The 18,207-nt window shown below is 42.3% G+C and overlaps 1 protein-coding gene and 1 pseudogene across 1 annotated transcript; one reads left to right on the top strand and one right to left on the bottom strand.

Annotated features, from left to right (window-relative positions):
* Positions 1-172: 172 nt before the first annotated feature.
* Positions 173-7,079, bottom strand: LOC109889794 (tubulin--tyrosine ligase). Its single transcript, XM_020481512.2, has 7 exons — positions 6,384-7,079; positions 5,714-5,792; positions 5,353-5,585; positions 4,957-5,092; positions 4,496-4,765; positions 4,153-4,296; positions 173-3,625 (listed from the first exon to the last, which is right to left on the bottom strand). Exons 1-7 carry the CDS (start codon positions 6,550-6,552, stop codon positions 3,418-3,420), a joined length of 1,239 nt encoding a protein of 412 aa, XP_020337101.1. The 5' UTR covers positions 6,553-7,079; the 3' UTR covers positions 173-3,417.
* Positions 7,080-12,535: 5,456 nt separating this feature from the next.
* LOC109889796 (fidgetin-like protein 1) lies at positions 12,536-16,927 on the top strand (annotated as a pseudogene).
* Positions 16,928-18,207: the final 1,280 nt, after the last annotated feature.

The following is an 18,207-nucleotide window of genomic DNA, read 5'->3' as shown; positions in this document are numbered from 1 at the left end:
AATGTCGAACTCGCCCTTTGTGTTGGTCGATTGCAGTCATCATGACTGCCATTCAGTTGGATAAAGTCAATGCTGGCAATCATTTATAACATCTATATGATTTTCTTTCATGTCATATCTAGTGTTAATCCCTGGGTCTTATCAGTTTACGCCACAAGAGAAGTCAGGAGACTCAGATCAACGATACATTTTATTCTCCATGATAAATGTGACAGTTTTCATGCAAAAGTTTGATAAACATTAGCTAAAAGAAACAGGCATTCATCTGACTAAATACAGTTAAATCATTGACTGGGGGAGAGGTTAACATTTCAATGTGCCAATGCTGCTGTTGTGTCAACCGATTTATTTATTCTTGGCTGCCTTGGTTTAGTGAAAATGTTTGATAATGATTGATTTAAAGTTGCAATCTAACTTCTTTGTCTCCCATGGCCATGATACACTCAAAGGAAGATACAGATTGCACTATAAAGGACTTGAAATACATCAAACCCACAGATTTCATAGCTGGGGAAGTAATACTGAGGGGGGATTGATTTTAGACATACAAACAAGTTCTCATTGATAAGAAATAAGAATTCATAACCTACCAAGCAGGTCATTAAAAATGGGGAAACGTTCAGTGCAAAGAAACTCTGCATGAGTACAACCAGACATTACAAAAGATTGAACAATTAAAAACAGTCACATATGCTAAATAGCAATAGGCAAATTCACATCTTTACAATCAAACAAATGAAAGGTGCATTTATATGCAGGAGGTCTATTGCTTCTTCCAAACATCAAGAGGCAATTCCCACTAAGGCACCCCTTCCCTTTGATGGAAAGACATTTCCCCAATTTGTATAATAATAATAATAATAATAATAATAATAATACTGATCATTTCCTTTGGTTGTTTTCCCAAGCAATGTGTTGAATAATACAGTTGGTCTTTTTTATTTTGCAAAACAATCTAGAAACCAACACCTTTTTTTTGTGCCCCTCTGATATACAAAGTAACCGAACATTTAACCACAAATAGATTATGATTCATAAACATTGTATGCTTTGACCATGTGCATATCAAACAGATACTATTCAAGCAGTCATTCACACCATACTTCATAGCAATCTTTAAACAGTAAAAAAAAGACAGTGATTAAATGTCTCAATGTTGTCCCTTAAGTAGTGTTTCACTCAAAATACGTTGAAGCATTTCCTCAACTAAAAATATTTGAAAATGTGTGATATTGAAGAAAGGAGTTGGTGGTTAAGGGACTAACTCATACTTAAAAACAAAGTTTAACATAGGACAAGGTAACTTAATCTATGGGATAACTGTGGGTGATAATGCTACAAAGCATCTGTAAACTAAATGTGGTCAGGTGTTCTACATTGAATATCACAGTGTAAACACAGAAACAGACAAGGGCAGGGAAAACAACTTTCTAGCAGGCAGGTATCACAAGTTCACTTAACATGATGGAAGCTGTGTTAAACCTAACTGACTGTGTTTATAGTCTTAAACTACTTAAAAAATAAAACACACTTAAATCTGAGATCCGCCCCAGGCGCATTTGTTATCATTTTGAAGAAAGGAGCATCCAGCATCGTGGTAAAAAATTTAAAAAAACTCAGTACTGCTGTTCTATCGCGCATGCAATGATGTCCGAGGGGGGAAACAGTGTTCGTCTGTTGTTGTAAGATCGCAAATGGACGTGGCCGTTTCACTGCTATGGATTGCCGCTTAAAAAAAAAAAAACTTGCATTGACATTAAGTCAATTCTGGGGTTGAAGCTACTACGTTTAATTCAAGTTCACTACATGTTTTAAATAAACAGGCAAAAACTAACAAGAACCACATTTTCTTTGAGCAAGCATCACCAACACACACACTAAACCAACATTTCTGCAAAAGCAATTGGTGCAGAACTACGCAAAACTAGGCAAATCTATTTCAAAACATCTGGTGTCAAAATGCAATGCAGTTCTTGACAAACAGGTGCGTCTCATGGACCTATTGGGAAGGTAAAAAGTATAAAGAGACCATTTTAAAGGAAGTGCTTGGCTAAGAACTCTCAGTACTAGAGGCAAAAGGGGAGTGTAGGCCTACTTGCATTAGGAGATAAGACACTGACATGCATCCACACCAACATGCAGTCCCTCTTAAGATGACAAACTGATTTACAGCTGTAGCGGAGGTCCCCTGTGCGTAACTGTGTAGTGTACATGGATTCGTAAATTCCTTGTCAATATATTCCATCTGTATATGTTTATCATCTATATTCTGTTTACTGTGGCAGCACCATTTCACCGAATCAAATTCCAAGTAGGCCTATATGTAAATGTACTTGGGAGAATAAAAGTGACTGATTCTAAATCTAACAGTTTTACTGGCAGAACCATAGGTTCAAAATAGTTTGAAATGTTAGAAAGTTGCAAATCTAGTCTGTTGGACAGGGAATTTTATCTCTTGTCATTCTACAAATACTCTTTGTTGACAGAAATATAAGTAATCTGTCTATGAATCTTCTCTTATACAAGGGGGAATTAACACTGGCTAAATTAACTTGGGGAAAAAAAAAAGAAAAAAGTCTCAAATCGAAGACCTAAAACTACACGGCATGCGCAGAATAATAGCTATCAAATAGCTATAATACAATTTACATAGCAATAAAATAGAAACTGGATGCCTCCTATTTTTTTTGCTTTAATACTTTTTTAAACTGCAGTACACAAAACTCTCCGGGGCTTTGTGAATAACCATGATATGAAACAAAGATGTAGGAATGCTAACTTTTGTGGATAAACCCAAAGATCTACAAACCCAGAGAGAGAGAAAAAAAAAAAAAAAAAAAAAAAAACCTACATCGCACATACACACACTTGCCTGACCGACAATACACTGGCTCACGTAACACACAGTAGCAGAAATGCTATGCTAATTCGTCAGGTTGCATCTTTAAGTGGGTATGGGTGGAGATGTAAGGCACTAGTCTGTATAATAAGTAAAGCATCCCCTCCATCTTCAGAGGTCATCCATACACAGTCTAGGGGAGCCTCAGTGGCAGCACTGGAACACAAGGGCTTCTCTCATTGCTCTGGGACCCCCAAACCGGTCATCAGTCTGTCGCCCATTCATCATCACCCAAACATTCACCAAGTCTCCACATTCATATTCTGCATGTCTGCCCAGGCTTTCCTCTGGAATGCCCTTCCATTGTGGTGTATGAGAGAGGAAAATCTGGTATCACATATGAGAAGGTCCCACATTCAATCTTCAGTCAATCACAAGGGCAAACCACTTTGAGACTTGCCAAACAAGAACCAATGAGGTGGCAAGTTTCCAGACCTGTGGGACCTCTCAGAAAAGCCTAGAAGTGAGGAGTGGAGGGTGGAACTTCTGAAGCGGGGGGGGGGGGGGGGGGGGTACACTTACAATCGGGTGAATGGGCCCACGTGGAGAGGTCCTCTCAGTTTCGGAGAGGAACAAGAGGATGAGGTGAGAGCAGAAAATGAGGGGGAGGAGGAGTAGGGAGCAGGGGAGGAGGAAGATGATCGTGGTTCGGAATCGTTGTTCAGTGTGAAGACAGTGGAGATGGCCACGTCCACGATACCTTGGCATAGCTCCGGGTAGAGTTTCCTAGAGGGAGAGTTAACAGCGCAATTAATAAGATGCCATGCCAGACAGATTATATAGGGAGGAATTAATGGTCAAGAGTCCAGAAACTTTATCTAGCATGGAAAATCAATTCAAAGGACAATTTTACACTCAAGCACATTCAGATTCACCGGGAAGTCAGAGATCTTAAAATAAAACACCCATTAAATCCTAACATGAAAAGTTATTAAAGCACTCTAAGCCTTGAACAATGGAAAACATTTTCAAAGGAATTAACATTTCAGCCCAAACCTCTTGGCGTGAATGAACAAACAACTGCCGGTCAGTCGGAGTATAGCACACCATGCACAGGTCTCAAATCATTTAAATCAACAAAGATTCTATGAATAAAATGCAATGAATAACAGTCTAACGGATGTAGAGAGGATGACCCAACCGAGTGCAGGCAAGAGGCTAAACAGGACAATATAAGAGACACAGTTTTATAGCCTATTACTACCTGCTACGTTTTTATGACCACTGGGAGAAGAATATAAAATAGGACTGACTGTGCGCAGGCCGGAGCTCCATTGATCTCTATCAGCCACACCTTGAAGCTCTCATCCACCATGAAGTCAAAGCCGAAGAGCTGGAAGCTCTGATAGGACAAGTGCTTAGTGCTGATGGCAGGTTCAATGCATGTCAGACAGCTCCTAGGAGACCAGACAGAACAACCATTGTCAGGAGTCTAAGTAGAGTATAGCCTAGTTGTGAAGCAAATATCTATAAATAACTATTTGTAGAACTTCGCAATGTTAATGGAATGGCCACGTTTAAGGTAATTGAACAAAACTGTATTTTTCCATCTCCTTCAACAAAGTAAAAAAACAGCACCGGAGGAGAAGTAGCTACCTTATAATCTGCTTTATCTGAGGTAAAATGTTGGTCTCCAGCACTATGTTGTGAGTGCTCAGCAGGTACTGCCGGAACTCGTCGAAGAACATCTCGTTGCCCTCCTCGTAGCGGCCATAGTTCTGCGAGTGCTCTTTCTGGATGCAGTGGTTGGTCAGGTGGCTGGTCACGTCCTGGAAGTTGGAGCTGTCGTAGGGCTCCGAGGCCGTCCGCAGCACACCCTCCCGGTAAAGGTAGATGTTGTACTGATGGTCCACGAGCACCCAGCTCCTAAGAACACAACAGCAAACCCGCAGAGTCAGATTACTGGGAAAAACACCAGCGATAACATTTCTTATTTTGCTGTTCCTCAGACAGCTTGAATTGTGTATTAGAAGCCTATATGGTCTTTGTTGGTAATAAATGTGTAATAAACACACTAGATGTGCTATCACTCAAAGGTATTAGTATCAGCTGCTTACCTGATGTCAAATTTACGGTTGCCAGGTTGCAACAGTAGTGGTCTTTCTAGGTACTTCTGAATGACATGAACCTGCCCTTGATTATCAATGAACTCCAGCAATTGATTTGCATCGTGGGATATCAAAATCCCAGCACCTGGAACAAGAAAACCAACCCAAGCCTCATCTTTGTATACAATCCTTGGAATAGATATTTAGCCAACAAAGTGTTTGTAACTCCCTGGGTAGTCAAAGGAAACTTCAAAAAATATGAGGCATGCATTAGCTTAAAAAGAGAGCTTCTTTAGGCAGCAATACTATAACACACCAGCCCCATAATACCAAATGACTACAGAACCTAGCAGTACTAGCTGTTAGTAGAAATATGAGCCTCTAGACATGATGACTGTTTGGTACCTTTTGCTCCAGCAGATGACTTGGCGATCCACACTGTTCCCTCTCCGCTTTCCTTCCTTGAGTGATAAGAGGCCAGGAAAACTTCTCTTTCATCCGTCTTGGGGTTACTTTTCAGGTGGCTTATGCCATTCTTTGCAGGCGCAATGGGAGTGTTGAGGTTAGTAGGATAGATGATATACGATTCAGGCAACCAGTTGCCGGGATCTGGAAGCTCCGGGCTAGTCTTGATTAACCTGCACAATGCAAAGTAAGCGGATATTGATGATATTTACAGTATCAGCAGGATTTAGTGAAAATTACAGCATTAAAGTGAAAATTATTACACTGGAACCTTTTCAACTCAAGGTTTGAAAATGCCTACTTGACTAAAGATGCTTTGCGGCACAACTTGTCTGCTCCTCTGTAATAATTCACCAGTTGCATCAGTCCAGGCTCATGACCTGTGGAGGAGAAACAAACGCATGCAGAAAAAAAAGTATGAAAGTAATTACAATAGGGCGGTGTAAACAAGAATTTGTTTAGGTCCTTCTCCCTCTCCGAGGTCAAACAGGGCATTTCAGTGTGTCCAATATAGCCTACTTGTGGCATTCAGTGACCAAGGATGCATGTGGATACAGTGATATCACCAAAATATGGTTATAATTTTGTAACAAAGTAGCAATAGACAATAAGCTCCAGGATAGTCAAGGCCAAACTCTTGATCATAAACTGAGACAGGGGTGGGCCACAAATGAATAATTCTGGAAAATTATCAGTGGTTTAAGGGAGTAACTTTCTTTTTACTTTTGCATAATGTAGAGGTCTTGGTTTGACTCCCAAGGAGACTGGGCGCATTGCAGTGAGTGCCAGATTAGCACTTGTGATGTGTATCAGCCTATGGGCCTCCATCAGAGGTCTACATCAGCGGTTTCATGCGACACAATTCATGGGTTTAGCTCGAGGGCGAGAACAAGAATACTGACACTGCAACAAAACGCATTCAATGCAATGTAAGACCATTTACTGCGTATGCCAAAAGTGTTAACGCTTACCAAGCCGTCCAAATGGCAGTCTGTTCCGTTCGCCCAACATCAAGTTGAATCGGGGATTATCCTTTTTCAGTCTCTTCCATTGTCCAGTAGCGACGAGAATTTTGGAAACTTCAGCATAAATAGTACTGTTGTCGTCTCGGGCGACAAATGTATACATGGGTGAATTCATAATACCACAATATTATATGTGCAACAAAAAAACGAATTGTTTTCAAGCTCCGATGTAGCTAGTTGATTTAGCAGACTGGCTGGCAAGCGCTATCTCGCGGGCGGCTGTAGCATGATGAGGCAGCCATGTCCAGATTCTGAAAAATATGAATGTCTTTCACGATGACAAAAGTCCTACTACATGTTGCATTACTCTGGTCTACATTTCACTCATGTTGCCCCAGATTAGGGTGTGACTACTTGGTCACACGTCTGGTCGAGAACCTATCTGGTGTGCTAACTAGCTAGCTTAGCTGTCAAAGCAGTATATTGCTGTCGATTACCCTGGTAGCTGGATATTTTTCTTCAGAATTTTTAGTTTGACTGGTTAACTACGTAAACTGCTACTTTGCTAAGATTTCAGCTGTTCAATTTGAGGACAAAACGACCAAACAGAAGATATCCATAATGTTCTGTTGCAGATCAACGGTCCTTTTATTCTTGGCCCACAGCTGTCATCCATCATCTGTCGTCACATGAAACGTGGATAAACATGACCTGCAATGGATTGTGGTTGATGTAGTCTTTCTATTCTGGTACCTCACTTGAGGTTATCAGATTAAATACCTTCTGTAGAGCAAAAAGCAATAAGGTAACTTTTAATTTCTATTTCAATTTGTGTATAACGAAAATATTGATGTAACTGTATATCCCAGAAAGCATATAATATATTTTAAAGGGTAAGGGCAGAGATTTAAGGGCCATAGGTTTTGGTAGAGAAACATTTATTTTTGGTCAAAGAGAAGCCTCTATTTTGATTGTTTGAAATTGATACAGATGTAACCCCTGAACAAGTGTCCAGATTGAATGTGTCTCATTCACTTGAAAGCATGGGCCTCATAATGGTCAGATGAACTTGCCTCCTATTCAATACCCAGCAGATTATATTAATTAAATAATGAGACATAACATTATAAAGTTAAATGCAATGCAGAGCAATGTCCGGGGTCCAACACTGTTTGGACATACAGTACCAGTCAAAAGTTTGGACACGCCTAGTGTTTTTCTTTATTTTGACTATTTTCTACATTGTATAATAATAGTGAAGACATAAAAACTATGAAATAACACATGGAATCATGTAGTAGCCAAGAAAGTGTTAAACAAATCAAAATATAGCCACCATTTGCCATGATGACAGCTTTGCACACTCTTGGCATTCTCTCAACCAGCTTCAGGAATGCTTTTCCAACAGTCTTGAAGGAATTCTCACATATGCTGAGCACTTGTTGGCTGCTTTTACTTCACTCTGCAGTCCAACTCATCCCAAACCATCTCAATTGGATTGAGGTCAGGTGATTGTGGAGGCCAGGTCATCTGATGCGGCACCATCACTCTCCTTCTAGGTCAAATAAGGCCTGGAGGTGTGGTGTGGGTCATTGTCCTGTTGAAAAACAGATGTAGTCCTACCAAGCGCAAACCAGATGGGATAGTATATCGCTACAGAATCTTGTGGTAGCCATGGTTAAGTGTGCCTTGAATTCTAAATAAATAATTGACAGTGTCACCAGCAAAGCACCCCCACACTATCATATCCTCCATGCTTCACAGTGGGAACCACACCTACTACTGTATGCGTCTCTCAAAGACACAGCGGAACCAAACATTTCTAATTTGACTCATCAGATCAAAGGACAGATTTCCACCGGTCTAATGTCCAATGCTCGTGTTTCTTGGCAAAAGCATGTCTCTTCCTTTTATCTGTGTCTTTTAGTAGTGGTTTCTTTGCAGCAATTCGACCATGAAGGCTGCAATTTCTGAAACTGGTAACTCTAATGAACTAATCCTCTGCAGCAGAGGTAACTCTGGGTCTTCCTTTCTTATGGCGGTCCTCATGAGAGCCAGTTTCATCATAGCGCTTGATGGTTTTTGCGATTGCACTTGAAGAAACTTTCAAAGTTCTTCAAATGTTACACCTTGACTGACCTTCATTTCTTAAACTAATGATGGACTGTCATTTCTCTTTGCTTATTTGAGCTGTTCTTTCCATAATATGGACTTAGTCTTTTACCAAATAGGGCTGTCTTCTGTATACCACCCCTACCTTGTCACAACACAACTGATTGGCTCAAACGCATTAAGAAGAAAATAAATTCCACAAATTAACTTTTAACAAGGTACACCTGTTAATTTAAATGCATTATAGGTGTCTACCTCATGAAGCTGGTTGAGAAAATCCCAAGAGTTTGCATAGTTGTCATCAAGGCAAAGGGTGACTACCCTGAAGAACCTCAAATATAAAATATATTTTGATTTGTTTAACACTTTTTTGCTTACTACGTGATTCCACTTGTATTATTTCATAGTTTTGATGTCTTCACTATTATTCTACAATGTAGAAAATAGTAAAAATAAAGAAAAACCTTTTGAATGAGTAGGTGTGTCCAAACTTTTGACTGGTACCGTATATAGACTTGACTGACTAGACTGGACTGGAGTATACTTGACTGGACTAATTGGCCTGGACTGACTGAACTTGAACTGAACTTATTGGACTGGATTTTCTGGACTTGCCAAGACTATCCCTAATTAAACGGAACATATTTTAATTTCCAAAGTACAGTAGCAGTTTTCTGGTATTAGCCATATCTTCACCACCAGATGGCGTCATGCACTTGATTTGAGAGGGGAGGGCTCAGGGTTAGGCCCAGTTCGAATTGTACCCTAGACTATAGTGCCTTACCTCCCTTACACAAGTGTTCACAGGAGGTGTAAACATAAGTCCAATCTAGCCCTACGTATAGCTACATAGATCTACAAATCCCTGCATGATTGAGAAACGAGTGTTGCGTAGGAGTGACATCACCTTACGTATGCCAAGCTTATGGTTGTGTTGCAGCAATTCGAACCAGTGACCTTTAAGTTACTGGCCCAATACTCTTAACCACTAGGCTACCTGCCTCAGCAGGAACAAATCACAGATAGCAGCTGTGTTGGTGGCAGCTGCAGAGATGTACTTTGGTGTACAAGATTTTACTGCAGAAGAGTTACAAGCTGTGTTGAGTGATAGTGTCCTGTCCTCCCAGGCTGCCGGCCTGGTGTAGCATCAGTTTGGGCCAAGTAGTGGAATAGTGGAGAGGTTTTTTAATGGGTGTAGGGTTAGTTGGTAGGGCAATTTCTTTACAAAGCGTAATGAACTCACAGTCCAGAAGAGTAGCTGGAAACACACTGCTATGGCAGTGGACGATGCCCAACAGTCTGTGGATGTCAGTCAGTCGATGATCCTGAAATATTAATTGTGAAGAAGGTTGATTTTGTTGCGTTTATTGCTCTAGTGATTATTTGTACAGGACAATTGAACAAAAAATCTAAGAAACTGGAAATCATTGTGAAAGTGTCTAAAAGGTTCTTTGATCTCCAAGATTTCACAGCTGAAACATTGCAGACAATACTGTCTTTTTTTATTTGATTTATTTCACCTTTATTTAACCAGGTAGGCTAGTTGAGAACAAGTTCTCCTTTACAACTGCGACCTGGCCAATATAAAGCAAAGCAGTTTGACACATACAACAACACAGAGTTACACATGGAATAAACAAACATACAGTCAGTAATACAGTAGGGAAAAAAGTATGTATATATACAGTGTGTGCAAATGAGGTAAGATAAGGGAGGTAAGGCAATAAATAGGCCATAGTGGCGAGGTAATTACGATATAGCAATTAATCACTGGAGTGATAGATGTGCAGAAGATGAATGTGCTAGTACTGGGGTGCAAAGGAGCAAAATAAATAAATAACAGTATGGGGATGAGGTAGTTGGATGAGCTATTTACAGGTGGGCTATGTACAGGTGTAATGATCTGTGAGCTGTTCTAACAGCTGGTGCTTGAAGTTAGAGAGGGAGATAAGACTCTCCAGCTTCAGTGCTTTTTGCAGTTTGTTCCAGTCATTGGCAGCAGAGAACTGGAAGGAGAGGCGGCCAAAGTAGGAATTGGCTTTAGGGTTGACCAGTGAAATATACCTGCTGGAGCGCGTGCTGCGGGTGGGTGCTGCTATGGTGACCAGTGAACTGAGATAAGGCCGGGCTTTACCTAGCAAATGACCTGGAGCCAGTGGGTTTGGCGACAAGTATGAAGCGAGGGCCAGCCAACGAGAGCATACAGGTCGCAGTGGTGGGTAGTATATGGGGCTTTGGTGACAAAATGGATGGCACTGTGATAGACTACATCCAATTTGTTTAGTAGAGTGTTGGAGTCTATTTTGTAAATTACATCACCGAAGTTGAGGATCGGTAGGATAGTCAGTTTTACGAGGGTATGTTTGGCAGCATGAGTGAAGGATGATTTGTAGCGAAATAGGAAGCCAATTCTAGATTTAATTTTCTGAAGATGCTTCCCCCTCTCAGGCCCCAGAGCCTGTGTAGGGATCTAAGTACATTTTAGTAAGTGAAAGATTACATAGATTTTTGTTTAGCTTTATTTATTTATTATTATTTTTATAATTTATTTTCGTTAAAGTATTTTACCCCACCCAGTTGGTGGAGGCAATACAGCTTTTTGGATGGAGTCTGCCAATAAAACCAAGTTTTATTTATATCTAACTAGGCAAATCAGTTAAGAACAAATTCTTATTTACAATGACGGCCTACAACGGTCAAACCCAGACGATGGGCCAATTGTGCGCCGCCCTATGGGACTCCCAATCACAGCCGGTTGTGATACAGCCTGGATTCAAACCAGGGCATCTGTAGTGACACCTCTAGCCCTGAGATGCAGTGCCTTAGACTGCTGTGCCACTCAGGACCCCCATGGTATATTGGGGGGAGTCATCACTGGGGTTCCAATATCTATGTCCATAGATGATGTTAAAGAAAATTTGAAGGGAGGCAGAGTGATTGAGTCCTAAAGGTTGATCAGTAGGAAAGAGGGTCAAAGAAGTGAAAGCTTATCAGGGATGCTGAGGTTTGAGGAAGTTTTCCTGGAAAAGTACATATAGGATTCCTTAGTTTCAATGTTAGAGAATTTGTCCCATATGCACTGCAATGTTTTAGATGCCAAAGAATGGGACATGTAGCTGCTCATTGTAAAGGAAAGAAAATATGTGCCATAATTACGGTGAATGTTGAAGCAATGTGAAGGTTAAGTGCTGTAATTGTGGGGAGAACTCAGTGTAGCATTTGGTGGATGACAGGTGCAGAGAGACGCTAGAGCGGCTCAGAGATATAGGATCAGTCATGATGTATTATATGCAGAGGCTGTAAGACAGATTGGTAGAACTACAACGCGGACTGATGGAGCTTATAAGGATGTTCCTGTAGTAAGTGGACCTACTGTTGGGGCTGGTGCTTCTGATGGTCCTGGCATGGTTCCGAAATCTTGCGTTCATGAATGTGCGGTGCCAATGTTGACTTCATAGCTTCTATTGGTAAGGTTATCAATAAGATTTGGGTTGTGGAAAGCAGAAATGCCAGGTTGAAGGTTATTGTGGAGACGGCAAAAGTGATATTGGGGGTAACAGATGTTACTGTTGATATGGCTGTTGACATGCTGAACAAGGGTGGAGTTTTTCAGCATGATTTAGATCAAGTTTAATGGGGTTAGGGGGTTGGGGAGTTGGTAGGGATTTATTTGGTTTAGAAATTTATTTTCATGGCAGTATGTGTGGTGCAGCGGTCTAAGGCACTGCATCTCAGTGCAAGAGGTGTCACTACAGTCCCTGGTTTGAATCCAGACTGTATCACATCCGGCCATGATTGGGAGTCCGATAGGGCGGCGCACAATTGGCCCAGCATTGTCTGGGTTTGGCCATAAATGGTCAATTTAATTTTTTTTAACTGACTTCCATAGTTAAATAAAGGTTAAATAAAAATAGATATTTTTAAAAAATAGTATAGAATTGGGCAGAATACATTCCAGCACAATAGATGGCAGCATGCACTTTAAAGTTTGTTTGATATCATTGAAGAAGAAGACATAAAAATAATTTTAAAAATGAAGAAGAAAGGTCACCTGACGTCCCAAAAATAACATAGGGGTGATTTCAAAGAGTTGGCGCGGGAATAATTTTTTGTACTTCCAGCTGCGAATGTGATATTGATATAACAACTTTTCCGTGGTGCAAAAAGTTATGCTCTCTATTTTCCAAGCTACAACTGTTTGTTACTTATCTGTGGTAAGTCGAGATATGTCGAACACGACAGTTACAGTAGGTTAGTAGCTAAGTCAACTGGCTAACTTGGATCTTGCTATCTTAGCCGGTACTACAGTAGTTTAGCCGGTACTACAGTAGTTAGCTAAACAGTCTAGGAACAGTGAGCTAACGTTAGCCAACAATGGAGCCCCGTTTCCATGGCATAGCTCGAATTTGGCGCTGGTTCGGGGGAAACCCGGGCTAGCGCATCCCTCTTTCCTGAGAAAATGAGCATCCTAAATGTAAATTGTGTTCCAAGTAGTTTTGTTTCAGTCGCGCAGCATTTATCAAGGCTTTGTTATGAGAATATGCGCAGCGTGAGTGAGAAATGACAACAGTAATTTAGGGGAAACAGCTAGCTGGCTTCTGCCACAGGCTGGAGCCAATGCTAAGGGGTACATATTTGACACTACGTTATCTTTCACTTATCGGTATATTCATCATCACAATATGTCATAGCTGGCTATGTAAGTTTAGCTACTTGTAAGTCTAGACATGACTTATATTGAATAAGTATTATAATGTGGTGATGTCTTTTTTTAAGACTCTTATAAAATGTGTGTGTTTTGTTGTTTGCTTGGCTGCTTCTTGTGTCATGCATTTTTAATGACTCCTGTCCCCCATTCCTCAAACAGGCGGGAGCACGCCAGGCATGAGTGGTGCACACCTGGGCGAGTGGCAGAGGAGATCCTTTGACATTTCATCTGGCACCTGCACACCTGAACAGACTGCAGACGCCTATCGGGTGCACATCCTTGCCATACAGTATGCATGGGCGAGCGCCCAGCTCTCTCAGGCCGGCACGGGCAGCCTGCTCAGGACCTACTCGGAGCGCTATGCTGCAGTGCTGGACTCGGAAGAACCTCGCACGGGGCTTAACAACTATGCAGAGAGCGTACTGAACCTGGCCTGTAGTCAGAGGAACCACAGCAACAAATGGGAATCGTCCCTGACAACTGCGGGTGTGCTGGAGCTGCCTTGCGTGCGGAAGATGCTTCGGGCTGGGACGGGGTGGAAAGTCCCTTGTGGCACCTGCAGATGTTAACATCTTTGTTGGACAAGAGAACAGAGGCAGCGCCCTGTCTCTTCCTTCCACTGGACTCGAAGCTGCAGAGACTCCATTCAAAGCATTGGGACCCCATCATGGCCCAAGCCTGAGGGCAACAGCACTTTCAGCATTTTACATAGTGCTACAGCAGAAAGACCAAGAGGTGCTCAGGGAGTCCCCAGCTACCCCCCTTCCTCTGCTGGCCCCTCAGCATGGGCTCAGTCTCTGTTTTGCCAGCACTCCTCAGCTCCACCACAACCAAACCCAGCCCCTGCAGGTCACGAGTCTGTCTTAAACTCTAACACCTCCAAGAGGAAGATGTTTTACAACTCTGGTGGAGAGAATGGCAGAGGGGGGGCATCTGGAGGACAGGTAAGGCAAGACCCATGGTGGTGGCACAAACTTCAAAACGGCAAGGGAGCAGTTTATTGTTGATCAGCAGAAAAAACACCCCCACCAGTCCCAGAGAGCCCAGCAGCCCCCTGCGATGGCAGCTGCCATCAGGGGTGCCACTAAGAAGTCACTGGGGGCCAACAGACCACGGGACATTTTCCAAATTTGTGTCCCCCATGTCGAGGCCAGAGGACAAAGAGAGTGTTGTCGGTAGCAGCAATGCTCAGGAGACTCAGCCAGTAGACGAGCATCTGAAAAACTTTGAGCCCAAGATCATCGAGCTTATCATCAGTGAAATTATGGACGATGGACCGCCCATAGCCTGGGACGACATCGCTGGCCTGGAGTTTGCAAAGGCCACGATCAAGGAGATTGTGGTGTGGCCTATGCTCCGGCCTGACATCTTCACTGGCCTCCGTGGTCCATCCAAAGGCATCCTCCTATTCGGGCCCCGGGCACAGGAAAAACTCTGATCGAGAAGTGCATTGCTTGCCAGTCAGGGGCCACCTTCTTCAGCATCAGTGCCTCGTCTCTCACCTCGAAGTGGGTGGGGGAGGGAGAGAAGATGGTTAGAGCACTCTTCGCCATCGTCCGCTGCCATCAGCCAGCTTTTATCTTCATCGACGAGATCGACTCTTCTGTCCCAGCGTACGGACGGTGAGCACGACTCATCCCGACGGATAAAGACAGAGTTCCTGATTCAGCTGGACGGGGTAGCCATCTCAGCCGACGACCGCGTCCTGGTGGTGGGGGCCACCAACCGCCCTCAGGAGATAGACGAAGCGGCCCGGCGCTGCCTTGCCAAGCGTCTCTACATGCCCCTCCCCGAGGCAGCTGCCCGACGGCAGATAGTCTCTCACCTCATGGCCCGCGAGAAGAGCCAGCTGGGAGAGGACGAGCTGGAGACCGTGGTCACAGGGACGGAGGGCTTTTCTGTTGTTTCGGGAGGCAGCGCTTGGCCCCATCCGAAGCATCCAGCTCCGTGACATCGCCACCATCACCCCCGACCAGGTGCGGCCCATCCTCCACTGTGACTTCCAGGAGGCCCTGAGGACAGTAAGGCCCAGCGCCTCAGCCAAAGACCTGGAGCTCTTTGAGGGGTGGAACAAGACTTTTGGTTGTGGTCGTTGATCTGGGCAGCAGTATAGACTCGCATTACAAATATCAGCCTATATTTAACATTTACTGCTGTTGGGGATATATTTCATTTGTTTTGTTCAGTAAATGACCTTTCATTTAAATGTTAGTTTTCCTGCGACAGACTACCATAAGATGAGGCTTTTTAAAATATTATTTCTGAGTGTTAACTTGATTTTTGACTTACTGATCCATGGCACAGTATATCTATTCACAAATATATGTTATTAGTTTATTTACACTTGGATTCACTAAATAAGATTTTGGTCTAAGTAATATGTTCTTAATAAAGTTGCAGAATTTTTTTCTATGGTAATGCATTGCTAACAGCTTTTCCTTTTGTACACAGAGAGGAAATGTGGCAAAGCGTTTTTCTGAGGGTGGGTTATGGGGCCATGTGGCCATATGTTCCCTTTTCACTCCATTTGCTACCTGTTTATCCGAAGTAGATGAATATAGGCCTACATCAGCTATCAGTTTCTCATCAACTCGGTTTGTTTAAGGTCCAATGCAGCTGTTTTTATCTCTTATCAAGTAATTTCTGGGTAAAAATGAAGTACCTTACTGTGATTTGTTTTCAATTAAAATGGTTAAAAAAAAAGAAATAAAGATCGCTTATCACATAGCAATTTCTAAAGTAATAATTTAGCTAGGACTGTCAGGGAGTGGTCTGAGTGGGGAGGGGAAAACTAGCTGTTATTGGCAGAGAGGTTTGAAACTCTTATTGGTCTATTTACTGAGTTTTATATATATTTCCACACTAAGGGGTTGGAGTAATACTGTGAAGATGATGATAATGCCCTTTTAGTGTAAAGGCTGTTTGAGAAGACCACCTGAAATTTGAGCCTGGTTTGGTGGAGTTTTGGCCTGCCTGGCGAGATCACCAGGCGGTATAAGATAAAGGTACACTATGCAGAAATCGCCTTGCCATTTGCTGGTTTTAAAAATTCTAATACTTTGCCTAATTTCAGTTTGTGACAAAACAAGTCTAGTGTAGAGAATTGTTGTGCCATCTAAACCACTGTGACAATATTTTTGGTTTTGGAAAAAATATTTATTTTCAGCTGTTTAAAGCTGGTGTACAAAACTGAAAGTAAAAGACGAAGAAATTAAACTTAAGAATGAGAGGCATAGAAATGTAGCACAGAACAGATCTACTGCTTCTTAGACTTTAAATTAGAATGACAAATCTATAACGCATATTTCTATGTGAGTCTGGTCGGTCGCCCAAAAAGTTTTAATAGATGAATAACAAAGAGTGTTTCAAACCTCTCTACCAATAACAGCTAGTTTTCAGGTTACTGATCCCTTCCATTAGGCTCATGCAACTAGGCTTCTCACTCAGACAACTCCCAGACAGACCTAGCTAAATTCTTGCTTAAGAAATTGGTCTTTGCTAAGAAGCATTTTTTTTTCTCCTTTTTTGACCATTTTCATTGTAAAAAAAGATAACCGTAAGGGGCCTTTAACTAATGGATGTGCCAACCATGGCTGGGGAAGTTGGTTAACGCTGAGAGTATCCTGGTCTCATGTTAAGGCTTGCCCACAGATCTGCCTTGTATTGCCTCTCTTCCTGCCACAGTGACTATGTGCTATTAAACTGGTACTTGACAAAACAGGAAAACTCATTTAATGTTTGTGTAAGAATCCATATTTGAATTATCCCAAAACAAGTACTTTTGGTATCCTGCTGATCTCACAAAGCTATTTAGTCAGGTTTCACCAAATGCAAGACTGTCCTCTCCTGAAAGCCACAACTTTTTTCCTTCTCTGCCAATTCTTGGTCCTCCAGATGCACAAGGCGTCAACAGAGATTTTGAATGTAGTTGATCTCCTTTTCAGTTGAACGCCTTTCTGGACATAGACTGCCACTGGTCGAGGAGTAGACGATTATAGATTGTGCACACATGAAATGAAATTGTAATGTAATTTTCATGAAACAATCTTTGAAAAACTGGAAGACCATGAAAAAAGTATTTCATGTATTTTTCATCTTTTTGTCAAGTCGCTGATTAATATTTCAGAGTTCTGGGGCTGGCTTCAGTGTTGAAACTTTGTAAAATTAGCCAGCAATGCAAGTACTGAGCATATCCCAGAGGGCTGGTGGAAGCTTGTCAGAACAGCGGGGCTCCCCGCAGCTGGACCGGGCCAGATGCACAGAATTCCTCAGGCGCTGGCAGATCCAGCCACTTGACACCAAGAATAATGTCATCTTCTACCGTCATGTATCTTTAACACCTTATGTTATATGTCTAGGAATGTTGGGTTGAGTTTTGGCTTTGAATTGAAGTTGAACAGTACTAGGCTACAAAGGAAAATTATCCCTGTCAAGAGGATATAAGATGATACACTGGCGATAAACATGTCTTATGTATTATTTTAGTTGCTGACGGCCAAATAGGCCCATAAATCCATGTTTCACAGTATTATGCCCTTTTATTTGTCCCAGTTTGAGCTATGATCACGGTCGCCCACGGTCTGCGCATGTAATCTAAACCCGTGAGGACCAGTATGACATTTGCAGTCCATGGATAAACGCTTTCCCAACAATTCCTAAGATTAACAGATATGACTTGTGGGCATGTTAAATTGTGATGCTTTTTCCATGATCTTTTACTCTGGACATAATCTGGCATGGTCAAATAGGATCCTCCCTAATGGAATAGTTCACTGATTCTTAAATGGTAGAGTAGGCCTATTTCAGTAAACTGTCCGAAAGGGGAAGTGACATTTGGGATTCTGGCAGGGGGGGGAGTGTGTTGGCCAGATTATCCCTTTTATGCAAATGTCCTCCCTCCCCTGTTAGGTCCCAGTGAAGCGTGGAGGGAGCCTCGGTGCTGCCCACAGCTGCTTCCCATTTCTGCAGAATCACATAGTAGCCATCTGGAAGGACACCGTTGTCGCTGCA

The sequence above is a fragment of the Oncorhynchus kisutch genome, linkage group LG4, assembly GCF_002021735.2.
Source record: "Oncorhynchus kisutch isolate 150728-3 linkage group LG4, Okis_V2, whole genome shotgun sequence".
Taxonomy (NCBI): domain Eukaryota; kingdom Metazoa; phylum Chordata; class Actinopteri; order Salmoniformes; family Salmonidae; genus Oncorhynchus; species Oncorhynchus kisutch.
Note: the sequence above shows the minus strand (reverse complement) of the source record. Positions and strands in the feature narration are given on the sequence as shown.